The following is a 15,943-nucleotide window of genomic DNA, read 5'->3' on the forward strand; positions in this document are numbered from 1 at the left end:
AAAATAATTGGTTTTGTCCCAATGGCATGGACTCATCCTGTGGAGTAACATGATCGTAGTTGTTCTTTAGGAAAGATGAAGTGATAGTGAGGGGCCTCTAGAGGGAGGGGAGAATGTAGAGATATTGCTAGATATTCATTTTCCTATCTTATTCAGGTAAATTTTTGGTGAAAGCATAGAGGGTTGATAAATTTAGAACCAGGCACATATTCTTTCTTGGAATCTCAACTGCTAATATAAAAACAAGTCACCAGTCTTTGTTTACTTTAATAAATGACTAACTAAGCCTCTTCTAACTTCTCTGTTCTCTCAATTCAATAGAACTAGAGTCTTCATGAGGCGAACCCACTAAAACACTTATCTCCATTTTTATGGCTTCATGAAACCTAAACATTTCCTTGTTCTCTATACTTACCCCAAGCCACAGGGGGCAGGCATAGATCTGAAAGACAAAATTGCTTCCACTTTTTACTTCCTAGAATTTTGTAGGTACCCTGTTTTTCCCTACCCAAACTTACATAGTGTGGTTTAAGAACTTCAGACAAGTATTTTCTGTGTGCTGAAGATTTATATACTTGCTTAACTTTCTCACATAGAGATATAAAATGGAGACATTGATATTTGGTATATTATAAAGATTGCATGTCAAATTAGAGAGAAAATTATTCAATAAAATGATGAAGATAAGTTATATATTTTGAGTGGAAGTGTATCTTCATTTATTTCTCATACCAATACAAATTCTAGAGAGTGAAAAGATTTGCATATGAAACAATTCAAAAACCGATAATAATATGAAATGATAATACGGCTGAAGGATTTTATAACGTTGGGCTGGCAAAGGCCTTTCAAACTATTTTTGAAAAGTAATAAATTATAAGAGAAAAATGATATGATAAATTCAGTTATAGAAAAAATAAAACTCTTCTACACCAAAAAGCAAACCATAAATCCATATACGAGTTGAAACACCAGAAACACACACACAGGAATACACACAGTGGAAAAATATTTGCAGCACTTATGATAAGGGTTAATATCTTTAATATACAAAGAGCTCTTACATGAGTATCTGTTAAGGATATTCAACAAAATTTTAACAGTATTATTTCAGGAAAACATACATGTTAATCTTACATCTTGAATGACTTCTCCTTCCAATGCACTAGATTTACAGCAGTGGCATTTTCATTCAAGGGATAGTGCTGACGCCTGATTCTGAGGCCATGAAGCTTTGAGGAATTTGAGGGAAATGACTGGGAATGAAAAACTATGAGCTGTGAGTAAAGTTAAATAAAGTTGTTCTGACTCCTGAGGACTTGGGAAACCTACTTACGATCTTTGAGTTTATTTACCTGTAAAATGGGGATAATAATACCTACATCATTAGGTTATTAGGAAAATTAATGCATATTAATAAACCTTTGAGATCCAAGATAAGCATTGTTGCATGGCGAATACAGAGAATGGTTGCTTCTCTGTAACCTTTTGCTTAAGTAAATGCATGATGTTTACACCAGGTATTCACACTAATTCTGAAATCAAAAGTTATCAGATGTACTTTGATTCACTCTTTTATGAAAATGTTTGTGCTAAATTCAAATTTAAATGGATTAGTAGGTATTAGTGAATTTAATATGAGGATATCCTAGAGCAAAAAGCATGGATTTTCCCCCTAGTACATTGTACCTTTTTCTTTATGTCATTTAAGCATCTTAGTATCTGTGCAACTCAACTGCTTCATTGTACAGTTCAAAGATGAGCACATTGTACAGTTCAAAGATGAGCACACTGATACAAATATCCCAGCAAAATAAGAGAAATGTAAATAATCCTCTAAATCACTTCCATGAATTATGGACAGAGACTCTTATCTTTATAATGGTCTTTAGGAATCATTTAGTTCTGCCTCTCATTTCACAAACGAGGAACCTGAATCCAGAGTGGTTAAGTAACCTGCCCCAAGGGCACAGAATTGGTAATAGTTCCTGTACCTCCTAGTTACTCCTGTAACCCCCAGTCCAGTACTCCTTCCCCTCATGTACCCAGAACACACAAGTAGCCTCAGCAGATGTATCATATCTTACATGTAAGATACACGCATTTTAGATTTTGGTAGTTATGTAGATAGAGATCATAGTCTGACTGGCATGTGCTGAAGGCTAAGGTGGTAGATAGAAGGAATTTGATCTTTTTAATCCATCACATTCTGCTGGGAATCTTTTGACTCTGCGAAAGATGAAATTTGTTTACATTTGATAGAATATCATCAACATCTGAAACTGTGGACCTTAGATTTAGGGGTTCAAGTGGCTACACTACTCTATTCATGTAAAAAAGAATTCAATAATGACTTTCTGGGCAGTTGTGCTAATGGCATTTACTCCAGATTAATTTCCAAACCTGACTCATTCAGAACTTCCTACTGGGCTGTCGAAAATACAGATGTACGGGTTGTGTACCTGGAGACTCTTATTCAGTAGATATGGGGCCAGGTCAAGAAATCTGTTTTTAAAAAGCACCCTGGATGATTCTCAGGGTCATCCAAGTTTTTGAACCACTTAACTAAGCACAGCTTTAAGGAAACAGCTAACTGCTTTCTGCTGTTGACCCAGAAGCTGGCAGTGGGTGTATAATTTAAATTCATGGTACAAATAATGAAATTGCATTTTTCAAGTCATTTCTTTTTTACTTTCTTTCCCTCTTTTTTTTTTTTTTTTTGCCTCGTAGCTACAGCTTATTTGGTTAATTACAGGTAGTAAGAGATCATCTTTCCAATATTTCAGTGAAGAAATGAACATTTTGTCTGATATAAATTTGTAGCATTAGTGTTGTCGTATTCTTGGACACTTGAGATCAAATGATATTACTGAAAAATTTTTGCAGAAAAAGAAACATTCTTACCAGTAACTTAGGGGCTAAAAAGTAAATATCACCCCATGATCATACTATCCCTTATGTGCATGCATTTTATGGATGCAAAAAGAGGAGGCAAATCCAAGGTCATGAATGCATTTGCACACTTTATTTTTAAAGGTTATATACTAACCTATTCTGGCTTCTAATTTTCATCTAAATTTTAGAATAAATCTAAATATTAACTTACTGTACAGATATCTTGTCCAGTTATAACTTTCACGCAGGACAGGGAATTTGGCTTCCCAAGTGTGGGGAGAGGAGTGACGTTTAGATATAAATCTAACTGAATTATGTAGAATACTCGACAGCAATGAGCATATCTTAGTGCTCACTAAATCATGATAAGCAAGGCCAGATTCTACATGAATGTTGTCATGTATTTATGTAAATATATTTTTAAGGCAAAAGCTAATTGGTGTTTCAGACTTTAAGATTTATTCTTTTTATGAGTAATTACCTGTTTATAAAAATATTATCTTTGAGCATTAATAAAAACTAGATATGGTAGAGAAAATAAATATTCAAATAGATTAGCTGTTGTATTGATTCCATGTTTCAAGAAATATGATAGAAAGAAACAGGTTTTTTTTTTAAAGGGCTTTAAAAAAATGGGCACTTTCCCCAGGATTTCTATTTCCTGTACATAATGTGGATGTTTGTTTGTTTTCACAAGTTAACGGGACCAGTGGTTTAAATTGTTATTGAAACATGCTCTGGACGATCAAGTGGCTTATGTTAGCATAGCTTTGCATGAAACCACTGGCGTTTCTCTTGGGAGAAGAAGTTGAAAACCCTTTGCCTATCAGGCAGTGGATTTTAATTTTTATATTAAGGACATATGAGCATGGTTTCCCCAAATTTCTAACTGTGTAATCATTCTTGAAACTCCACATCTAGGTTTAAAAAGCGAAAACAGCGAAACAAAACTTTCAAAAGCTTTCCCTGAAGTTTTACTTTTCAGATGCAGAGTGTAAAACAACTTTCTGAAGTGCCTTGTGTAAGTCCTGGTGGTGGTACGGTTTGTGGTTTGTTTGGGGAGATTTTGTTTTCAGGAAAGAGTGTACTTTCTTATGAAAGAGACAAGGGAAAGTTTTACCTGTCTCTCTCCTGGTTTTTTTTTTTTTCTCCCCTCTCTTTCTTTTTCTTTTAAAGATTGGTGATAAGGAATTCTAACTACTTAATGAGATGGGAGAGGCCTCACTCCATTGGAGTGGAGGAGTCCAGGTGGAAGTTGATGGATTGGACAGGTAAAGAGAAGAGTCCCGCCCCCTCATGCCTATAGTTGGGTATATATTAGGGAACCTAGAATTATGTACAGAGAGAGAAAGACAGAGAGGGACTTGAGGTCTGTTATCTTCTTAGTAGATTCCTACTGTAAGGGTCTCAGAGGGGGTGGGGGGTTGGCAAAATCCTGGAGCCAGAAGAGAGGACAGCGGCATTGATCAATCTTACAGCTAACATGTTGTACCTGGAAAACAATGCCCAGGCTCAATTTAGTGAGGTAAGGCTTTTAGATTTTAGCACTCCATTTAGAGATGCTATTTCATTTCTATTTTTTAAATAAGAGCTTACATATTGGTGGTTCTTGGTCACCCAATGTAATGTTTTTGCAAACTGTGTATAGGAATCTCTTTTCTTGGTTAATATTTTCTGTGGAGACTGTAAGATTCTTCTTTAAGTAAAAGATGAAACAGTAGGAGAAAAGGGAAAAGAAAAATTTCTGGGTGATGTTATGTATTTGAGGAAGCCCAATATTCAGGAGTTTATAAAATCACTTTGTATAAGAACAGACTGAGAGAGCAGATCACATTCTGCCAGATACACTGAACTGACTCCTCTGTTGGGTGTTCATGTATCACTAAGACAAATTAGTTGATTGTGTCTCAACTCAGTTAAGTTCTCAGTTCTATCTTCAAACTTCATCCTAAAAGCAAATGATGCTTTTTTTTTTTTAAAGTAATCAGGTGAGTTTTTTTAAGCCATCTTCATTTTGAATTCTGTCAATCCAGAGACCCACTTAAATCCTGAGGGGACTTCACTCAAGTCCCTATTGTCTGATGATTGACTTCGACTTTCACTGTATGATGACAAAGTTATTTTGGAGCAATGCATTATTAAATATTTATACATGCATACATGTAAATGTATATTATAGCATATAGGATTTTATTTATGGGATTGATGTTTGCCTCCCTGATCTCTCCTCAACACGTTTGTCACAGGGATTTAAATCTCTGAAGGGATAAGAAAAAAATCCTAACCAGACTGTAAGGCTTTGAGGAAGTTTCCTAAGGTTGAGGGAGGTCTAACAACAATATTAGTTTACATTCCTCAGAATAGGGCAGCTGTGTTGACACTAATCAGATGAGGGGGAGAATGCAGTGTGGAGAGAGCTAGTTCAGTGTTTCAGATGAAAATGCTTGCAGGTGAATGCTTGGAAAAGTAGAGTGTAGTACTCAAATAGAGCTCCTTAAAAATCAAAACAAAGTGTATAGTACTCGGACAGACAGCACAAGGAAGCGTCCCCAACAGACAACAAAGCAAGGCCAGCGCTATCACATATTGACCACACTATTGTCTAGACACCTGAACTATGTAAATATAGCAGGGGAAATATCGAGTTATCTAAAGAAGGAAAAGGAAGTGCCTATTTTCCTTTAAAACATTCAAGTAGGCTTGCTTGTCCTCAGTGGAGAAACTTGAGTTTCTTGTTTTTGCTTTAATATTGAAAGTTAGCTTAAAATGTTACTAAGCAATATTTTTTTTAAAAAAAATGGAGGCAACTTGTATGATGATCTTGTTTCTATTTGATCCAATGTCGTCCAGTTTTGATCATTAAAAAAAAGATCTGTCGGTCATATCATATCTGACTTTGTGTTCATGAGATATTTCACGCGCAGTCATTTATAAACAGGCTGGGATCTCTGTGTGTGTAAGTAAAAAAAGGTAGAAGCAAAAGTTGATTTAGAAGTAACTGTAAGAAAAGTATGAAGTTGATGTAAAGTGGAAAGAAATGATTATTTCTCATAAAAGGAAAAAAATTGCATGAATACTGTGATGAGAAGGTATTTGTAGTAATGACTGCCTTTTATGGAGGTAAAAGTGTCATGCTGTATGTGAGAGTACGGCATACTGACAGTGAAAGAAAATACCTTTACATGAGTCTGCGTTTTTCAAAACTTTAAGGGATATGTGATCAAGAGGCAGCAGCTGTCTGTTTTCTCTTGAAATGCTGCTCATGTACATAGAGGCTACTGATGAAGAAACATGGCGGCATTTCTCTACCCTCCTGTGTCATTTCGTGTATTTCTATCATGATTTTTATATCTGTCTGCTAGTGTGTGTAATATGCGTTATCTTCATGGCTTCATTTCCATTCTATTGCTTAGACCAGTTTTCTTTTCTGCATAGGATTATCTTTTAATAACTAGCCCTTTGTAGAAATGCAGTTCTACATGTAGGTATATGAAAAGCCTGGGACCACAGGGCCCTGAGAATCCAGAAATTTCATACACAAGTTATAATGCTTTAGCATTCACCTTCTGGTAACATTATTAATAACTGTCAATAAGGAATCAGCCATTTATGATTATCACATAAGAATTGTTAAAAAATGGTCAGATTAAGAATAAAAAGACATGTCACTCTCCGTAAGAGTGAAAATTACTTGAAAACCATAACCTGTTCTCTGACTTCAAATAATTTTTGAATTTAATTTGCTAGCAAATTCTTTGGATTGGTAACTCAAAAACGATATAAGAACACTGTTCCTCCCCTTTCCCCTTTTCCACAATTTTCCAGTTCTTCCCCCCCAAGCAGAGCTGGATTTGGGAAAGCTGTTACTGAACAGGAAAGGGTCTGGAAGGGAGGGGAAGGCGAGCAGGATATTAACAGGCAGGGCTTAAGTTTCCACCCTTGGGTTGCAATGAGGAGGCCTCAAGCAAGCACCTTTCCAATGCACCAGGGTAGAATGATACAGCCTCTGGGATTGGTCTCATACTTGGAGAGCGAGGCACTAAAGAAAGGAAATTGTTCATAGATTAAATTTTAGTTCCATTTTCTTGCCAGAAAACCTGGGCTCTGTGTGTGTGTGTGTGTGTGTGTGTGTGTGTGTGACAGACAGACAGACAAAGAGACAGAGAGAGAGAGAGAGAGAGAGAGAGAAAGAGGGAGAGAGTGTTTGAGAGCCCTCAAACTCCTCCTTAGAAGCATGACATTTTATTAAAAATCCCCATCTGGGCTTCAGTATGAAGATGGAAAGGTACTTTGGTGAATGGGTTACAACATTCAGGACTTCAACTCATATAATGAATCACTTCATTTTACAAATCAAGGTTAATGATTTCTCTTTTTGTAGTTGAGAGAGCTATAGATATAAAAATGAGTCCCTGTTTACTTAACTTTTTCTCTTTAGACAGAAATACACTCTAAAAAGGGCCACTGTGATTCATGGTAAGTGCTTCAAAAAGAAGTTTCCATAAAGAACTGGTATGCAAATCTAGTTGAGAGTAAGAAGCAAAGTGCTGAGGCAGCAGTATAAACTCTAAGTGTTCAGATCATTGCCAATTAATTGACCTCTGGGCCTGCATTGGCAAGGAAAATAGTCTTTCATGTTCCAATACTGTTTCCAAAGGCTGACTCACATTTTTTCCCATGGGAGTGGTTTTTCTCTTTATAGTTAATAAATGTATTCTTTGTAGCTTTCCCAAGTTTCACCTCTGAGATATTTAGCACCATAGGTAAAATCACAGTAGGTAAGAAGCAGAAGCAGCAGACTTGATTCGGGTGTCAGCCAGGCTACGCTCCTCACTCCATGCTGTGGTCTTAGATTGCACTACTTGTTTTACAATTGGTTGCCCTCAAGCCCAGAGGGGACTGGGAGAAAGAGATCTTAGATCACAGATCATAGATCATACTTTCCTTCACTGCTATTGGAAAAATGAGTGGTGATAATAAATCACTTATCCTTTACCTAGATAAGGAAAAAGCATGTTTGGTTTGTTTTGTTTTCTAGAAGAGCAGTGATCCTCAACGGGGGTGTGGAGTGTACAGTAGGAAGTATGAATGAATGGCTGGTTAACTATAGCAATCAAAAAAATATTGGTTGTTCTTTCATCACACCACATATATTTTCTGAATACAAAGTTTGTTAAAATTTTCTTAGACAATAAGCATATACAGAATTTGGTTTCTTTTTATATTATCAATTGTTTCATGTATTTTTTTTCCACTTTGAAAATTTTTTTTGAATTTATTGTATTTTTTTATACAGCAGGTTCTTATTAGTTATCTATTTTATACATATTCATGTATATATTTCAATCCCAGTCTCCCAGTTCATCCCACCACCACCACCACTACTCCAATTACAGAATTTAGATTCTATATTCTTCCTATTAAGGGAGGGAGTATATATTTGAGGTCATGAGATTTTATGTTTATCAAGGAAAGATATGGGTCAAACAGTTGAGAACTATGTTACCACAGTGTACCCAAGCTTTCTTTGAGGTGCATGTAATTGCATTGGGAGGGACTTGTGCTTGTGAGATAGAGAGGAACGGGTAAAAATCCTCCCTTCACAGTAACAGTGTGAAATTAAACTTTTCCTCTGTTGAATACATTTTAAACGTCTAATTGTTTTATGTCAGTAAATAAGGACGAGCGAACACAGATACCCAAAAGACACCTCAGTGAAAAATGACTTGGTTATTTCCATAAATGTCTTACTGTCTTGAAAATGAAAGATTTTCCAAGTCCAATGGACTCAGAATTTTCTTTTAAATATATGCTAAGCAAAAAGTCAGACGACTGATACAGCGTTATTGTTCAGTGTCAGTTTAGGGAATGAGTTGCCTGTGAAGGATATCCAGTAGGGTAGTGGATTTTGGTTCTGGAAGAGAATGGATTGAAATGTCAAGGTAAAACAGTTGATACAAGAGTTAAGCTTAAATCTTATTCCAGATCTTCTCTTAAGAACACAGTTTGGAGGCACAAGAAAATAGGGACCTGTGGCTTATTAGTGTGTTATCTCTATAAACATTTTATAATTTTCACTTATAACTTTTAATTAAGTTGAAATTTGTTAATATTCATGAGGAGTAGTATTGAGGAAGAGAAACGTAGGTTAGAAAAAGGACTATAGACTTTGTAAAGAAATGTTTGTAAATAAATGTTTACTGAACATCAGTTACGTATAAGATGGTACATAGGATACAAAAATGAGTAAGAAACAGTTCCTACACTGATAAGTTACAGTTCATAGGGGGAATGAATGCATACAGTTATAATTAATACAGGAGAGATCTTAAGTGTCATATGAGAAATGTGAGCAAGAGAATATAAAGGATCAAAGAGAAAGAGAGTATCTCAAAGCAGGAGGATCACAAAAGTCTACATGTCTATGTGTGATGCAGATTCACTTGGAAGGACAAGTAGAACTTTCTAAAGTTTTAGAAATAAAAGAGGGAAGGGGGATTTCAGGCGAAGAAACAGGCATCAGCAGAGGCACAGAAGTAGGGTGAATACTGGGGTACTCAGAAATGTCAGATAGTTCTGATGGAACTGAAAGGATGAAAGAATTATAAAGTAAAGGGAGAATTGCAAGGTAGAGTGGCTCACGGAGCACCATAACACATTTAATATAGTGGCAATGATAAACCATGGAAAGGTTTTAAACAGAGGAATGGTGTAATTGGGGCTGCACTAAGGTGCACTTGCGGGGGATAAATGGCTTTGTTCAAGGCTGCCTAGAAGTATAAAAATGCATTTCTCTGAATTGCACATTGGGTGCTCGTTTTGTAAGAATATCCATCACTTCTCTGGAACCTTTTGAAAGGGTAGAAATGGATTGTTTCTAAAGTCTCATGAAACTTGTGTTTTCCCTGCCCATAGCTCTCTTTAATAGCTATGGTTCCTGCCATAGAGAAGTTGGGAACTATTGGTCTTGGTTTGTCCCTATTTACTCTTGCTATTTAAGTGTGATTATTAATAGCACCCCTTTTATTTTCCAAAAGTGTTCCACTTAGAAGATAAAATGTATGGTCATGCTGTAAGTAAATATCCACTATTTATTTTATTATTTCTCCCCACTCCCCACCCCAAAATAAAAAAAGTAGTATATATTTGGTTATAAACTAGATACAGTGTCTTTGATATCCCAGCCACAAATCATTTCGATTATTTCCCTTACGAAGAGGAGCATTTCCTTACAACTCAACACTTACTGAGAGCTAGTTAAGTGCAGTCATGGTGCTTGTGCCAGACACTGGAAGGAAAGCAGAAATAAGTAAGTTGCAAGCCACTGGCCTCTGAAAATTCACAATCCTAGTGTGTACGTAAGGTATTCATAAGTGACTCCAGTTTAAAACAGAATGTGGTAAGAGACACCAAAGGCTCTCAAAGACAGTGAAATGGGTCAAACCTGCTCATGACGAAGGTAATATTTCACATAGTTTGAGAACTAGAATTTAGCCACAGGGAGAGGAAGGAAGGTCATTCTGGGTAGAAGGTAGAAAATTAATAAAAATACAAAGAATAACTGCACAGGACCAAATGAAAGAGCATGCTATATTGACTTGAAAAGAGAATGTTGATTTAAACACTGATCTATATTTAATATGTATGTCAAAATGGAAAGCTTTTATAAGAAACAGCAAGAAAACATGGCAAGGGCTTTTATCTCACTAAGAGCTAGAACCCATGAATATTCTGAAAGCGTGGGCAGTGTTCAGAATTCGAGATTCAAAACTTTTTCTACATGCTCTAGGAGTGACAAGTGTCATCCTGCAAGGAGGGAGAAAAATTAGTCCAAATGATTGCTTGGTCTGGGCAAAGTTAATTGTTTCCTGTTCCCATTCCTTAGACCTCTATAGAGATAGATAAGGTGTCTCACTCTTACAGGGACTTGGTAATTACATACTTAAAGTAATCAAAGCTAGGAACAAACTCTAGACTGATTTTCTATGTTAATTAGGATTAACTTTACTTATTAAATAGTCATCTTAGAATCAGGATGAGAAAAATCTCTTCCCTGATCACTGCTCTAAAAGAAGATAGTGATCCTGGAGCTAAGTGTGGCACACTATGCCAAGTATGACTTTTGTTCAAGATGAGAATTCCAAATGGGAAGTAATAGAGCAGACCTAAATATGAATGTATCATTAAGAAACAACCCCCACAATTTACCCCAAAACAATAGCAATACAAAATCAAGATCTTGGTATCACAAATTTCAAAATCTTTGCCATAAATTTGTCAAATCTCACTTTGGACAAGGATATACATTTTCATTTAAGATTTGAACAGAAATATTGGGGGAAGGCATGTCTTTACTTCTCTTCATATCATCGCCTCCCACAATCTCCTTCATCACTTCCATTTCACCCAGGAAGAAAATGTAGGCAATTTAAAAGATAATGGTGGGGTAGGCAAGGGTAGGTTCTTGGGGAAGGTAACTCAGTCACTTGATTTAAAGGCAAAGGGAATGGGTAGGAGGGAGAATGATGCTCTATGAAAATGGGGGGATGTCCAAGATTGTATCTCATTCCTTTCTCGTCCTTACCAAGCTTAATCCTCTTCTAACACAAAGTGAATTTTGTTGAAATGTGTTTTGTTCTGCCTTTAACTCTGCAAATATTAGGGGAAGCAGTGAAGTTCCACAGATGACCCTGTTGCTATTCAACCTCCTTTGCAGAAAAAATTAGTTACCTAAAATGTCTGTAAAGTCTTTTCAGAAACAGTACTTTGTGCTTCCCCACATTTGACTTTTTTATTTGGTCTGACATTGTAGCACCCCTATCCTATCCCCAAAGCATTCCTTTCCATTTTCTGCGGAAAAAAAGGCTTAGAAAGTTCTTCTTTCTAAATTTATTTCATGTTTGAAATAATGACTGACTTTATTCTGTTTCAGTCTCTTTTCCAAAGACATAGTAAAATTGAACCGTCCTGTAAATTCTGAGATAGCTTCCCCAGATAGTACTTACCTGTCAATGTAACATTCAGTAACTAGTGTTAAGATAAAGCACATGTTGATTCTAGCTGAGGGAATAACTGGCAACAATAAAACATTTTTGGAATGTCAGTGGATGTGTGTAGAGTGTAAACTGATATCTTATGCAAAACTTGTGATCTGAATTGCATCTTGTCTGTGTTTCTTAAATGGGACCAAAAAAAAAAAAAAAAAAGATTTCCTTATAAAAGCTGAAAGAGGGAATTTTGAGTCAAGCTGTGGTGTGTTGCCAGGGGCGGAAATTTATGAAACACTCTCGTCAGCTCTTCTGGAAACACTACAAAAGAAATAGTTCGACTTTCTTATTGCTGCTAAAGCCACTAATAGGTGCAGTTTAGTATAATACCCCTATGAGCATTACCACCCCCAAAGTGAGCTTGCCTTGGAAGGAACTCTGTACAGGCATTTTCTTTTTCCTTTTAAGCTTGCGCAAAACACCCAAAGGGGCCATTTCCAATCCAGGCAGCGATCTTTCTCAAGTTCATTCTTTCTCAGATCACAGAGACAATGGGGAATATGCCCTGTTTACTCAAATCAGTCTGGATTAGTGTCACTCTATTGATGGAATCAGAATTAAAAGGAAAACCATTACTCTCTCAAAGGGCAACATCAGATGTTTTGGGAATGGCTTGATTACTTTTAAATAGACCATTTGAGACTCTGTCACCAGACTAACGTTGAGGACTCCACAAGATCTACACAGAGAGAAACGGTAACACTGGATAAAGTGGAAAGCCCATAATAAGCCTTAGGCCTGGGAAATTATTTCAGTAGATAATCCCAAAGTGCTTGAAAGCCTGAAAATCAGAATAGTGAGAATTCAGAGAAGTTACTTTTCCTGCCTTCTTTCTATAGCCAACTCTACCCCTCAAATATTTACCTTCAGGTCAGATCCTTTCCAGTTTTTAAAGCCTTGCTAGGGGCCTGCTTCACTCTTAAAAATGTCTCAGATTCCACCGCCCCCCCCCCATTCAGAATCACCCGACTTCCTCTGAACTCTTTGTACTTCTCTGTTCCTCCCTCATTGCTCTCCCGGTCTCTGGACTGGAAACTGTTGGAGGGTAGAGGATATGTGGTATTTATCTCTGTATCCTCCCTGGGGTCACCAAATAATGTTCCTGAATGTGACGGAAGCATGCGTCTGTTGCTGCTGCTCGGAGGGCTATCTTCAGATAAAAATGTGGCATAAATACCTACAGAAATGGCTGTTTGTAACTGATCTGTACAGAAAGCAAAGCAATTGCACACCCTGTACGAGCCTGGTCTCCGCCTGGATGTTCTGAATCATATGGTTTTCTCTGACATCTTGTAAGACTTTTTTTTTTTTTAATGAGTCCAGATATTTATTTCCATTCTATTTCAAGTGGCAAGAAAGTTTTTGAAACACAGGGAAGTTTCCTGAGTAAGGAATGACTTGTTCTCTAACAGAGGTAAACAGTGTAAAATGTACTGCTTTCACTTCATTTGATTACTCGGGAGGACAGGGAATGTGTTTGATTTTTCTACAAAACGGAACCGATTAGATTTTTATCTCTCTTTGCACTCACTTTTTAAATGTGTTTACTTGCTTCCACACCATTCCCTTCATTCATTTTGTCTCCTGATGTCTCTCAATCATCACCAGGGATGTGGGTGGTTTGCTCTGGGTGAATAAGCTTGATGATTTGCAAACACTTTCACATTTTATTTTCTATGGTGTTATTACTAAAGGATGTCTGAGAAAACTTTAAGTCATTTTGTTCTTAAACGTGGTGCCCCAGGTTTTTTTTTTTTTTTCTGTCCAAATAAGACACTAATGAGCTGTTGTAATTATTAAACTGATTGATTGATTGTTACTTTCATAATGGGGTAAATAGAATGAAATGAATAGATGAGTGTCTTTTCAAAGTAAGGCACGTCTTTGGCATAGCTGGAAACTTTGGTTTTATTTTGCAGTTAAAAGTGAATCTTAAAGGAACACTTCAATGTTACATAAGTCACCATGTCTAATTACAAAGAATAGTAAGTCACTGAAAACTTTATCTCAAATAAAATGAAAAGTGTAGCAATCAGCAAAGAACTTGACAAGCAAAAGCAAATTAGAACTTTAAAAACAGTGTTCCTCATTTGAATATGTACAGATTGAGTAGTATAGTCCTTATTTCATGTTTTAGTTTTCCATTTGCAAATAAAGGCTAGTGTTTCAACCTGTGTGTGTGTGTGTGTGTGTGTGTGTGTGTGTGTGTGTTATATAGTCTGGGAAATGAAGTCATGAATTTAGACCATTTACAAGAAATGCTTTGTAAGTCTGATAAACTACAATCTCAGTTCCTCAAAACATACTTTTGTAAGCCCTTAATTATGGCATTCTTCTAAACTGAATTCTAGCTAACTGGGCAGAAAATCATGGAAATTAGAGAGGGAGGGACCAATTTTGTGGCCTCTCTATCAGAAACTAACATCTTACTCGAGGCTTGTGTCTGGGTGGTTTCTCTATCTGCAGGAAGTAAATCATTATATGACCACAAAGATTTTTATTCTTATTGCTGACCTAGATGCATGAGAAACAAAATCTAGACCATCAGGTAAGAAACACTGCCTTGGCACAAAAATGTGTATGTGTTTATTTCAAGGAAGTAGAAGCTCATTAATAAACTTCCCAGCTAGGTGTGAACTACCAAGTATTACTCATGGCCTTGTGAGTGACAGGACTGGCTATTCTGCTACTAGTTCCCATAACAGCTGAAGCTAAAAGCACAATTCCCACCTACCAGAACAAATCAAAACACAAAGTAAAGGTCACTGAGATTATTTGGAGATGCACTGTAACATTCAAGGGCAGTAGTATGTAAAGAGGTGACTCTGATTTGGAGACAGACTTACTTCAGAGTAAAAAAGCAATACTTGTTTGGGTTATAGTTGAATTAGAATAAAATATATTTTCTGAAGGTGATTTTTATTTTGAAATGTTTTGCATTTATTCTTTAATATTTGCTGAACACCTACTATGTCCCAGGCATGGTTCCAGATATTATACTCAGCACTAAACAGATATCATCCCTCATAATTGTTTAGCAGAGAAGAGCAACATTAAAAAGTACTTATACAGGGGCTTCCCTGGTGGCGCAGTGGTTGAGAGTCCGCCTGCCGATGCAGGGAACACGGATTCGTGCCCCGGTCCGGGAAGATCCCACATGCCGCGGAGCAGCTGGGCCCGTGAGCCATGGCCGCTGAGCCTGTGCTCCGCAACGGGAGAGGCCACAACAGTGAGAGGCCCGCGTACCGCCAAAAAAAAAAAAAAAAAAAAAAAAGTTCTTATACAGATAATTAATTTTCAATTATAATTATGTGGTACAAAGGGGAAAGTTACTGTGCCCTGACCATGTGAAACAAAGAATACCTATCTGGGCCCTCCAGGAAGGCTTTGACATTGAAGCTAAAACTGAAAGATGAGTTGGGAAACAGCCTGCAGGTGCAAAAGGCTTGAGGACTGAAGAAGTTTGCCTTTGAAAAACTGAAGGAATGCCATTCTTTAGTGAGCAAAGAGGACGGTTTCAAATAGTATGGTGTAGGGCAGTTTAGAGATTTGAGGCTTGTGTTCTAAGAGATTAGAAACCTGCTCAATGTGTTCAAGCATGAGGGTGGCATGATCAGATCTTCAGGGAGTTTCTGGTGCTAGGTCCAAGGAGCTGGGTCTCCAAAAGAATGGCTGAAGTTTTATATCCTGTCTTTAATGAGTGGAAAATATTTTCTTTAGATATAAAATAAGTATGCTTTCATAGAGTGTAACTCTTATTTATCTTTTTTTTTTGAATTTTATTGTATTTTTTTAATACAGCAGGTTCTTATTAGTTATCCATTTTATACATATTAGTGTATATATGTCAATCCCACACTCCCAATTCATCACACCACCACCACCACACACCACTGCCCCCGCCCGCTTTCTCCCCTTGGTGTCCATACATCTGTTCTCTACATCTATGTCTCTATTTCTACCTTGCACACCAGTTCATCTGTACCATTTTTCTAGATTCC

General features: G+C 36.8%; 1 protein-coding gene across 3 annotated transcripts in view; it reads left to right on the top strand.

Moving 5' to 3' along the window:
• The window catches only part of TP63 (tumor protein p63), a 267,957-nt gene that overhangs the window by 113,625 nt on the left and 138,389 nt on the right, over positions 1 to 15,943 (top strand). Inside the window, exon 1 of one of the 3 annotated variants that reach the window (XM_060150267.1) lies at positions 4,254 to 4,420. The exons of the other annotated variants lie outside the window; for them this stretch is intronic. Within the exon in view, the coding sequence (XP_060006250.1) occupies positions 4,379 to 4,420 (42 nt within the window). The 5' untranslated portion in view covers positions 4,254 to 4,378. Of the gene's footprint in view, positions 1 to 4,253; positions 4,421 to 15,943 lie in introns of those variants that run through there. 3 annotated transcript variants of the gene reach the window in all.

Source organism: Lagenorhynchus albirostris, chromosome 5 (assembly GCF_949774975.1).
Source record: "Lagenorhynchus albirostris chromosome 5, mLagAlb1.1, whole genome shotgun sequence".
Lineage (NCBI taxonomy): Eukaryota > Metazoa > Chordata > Mammalia > Artiodactyla > Delphinidae > Lagenorhynchus > Lagenorhynchus albirostris.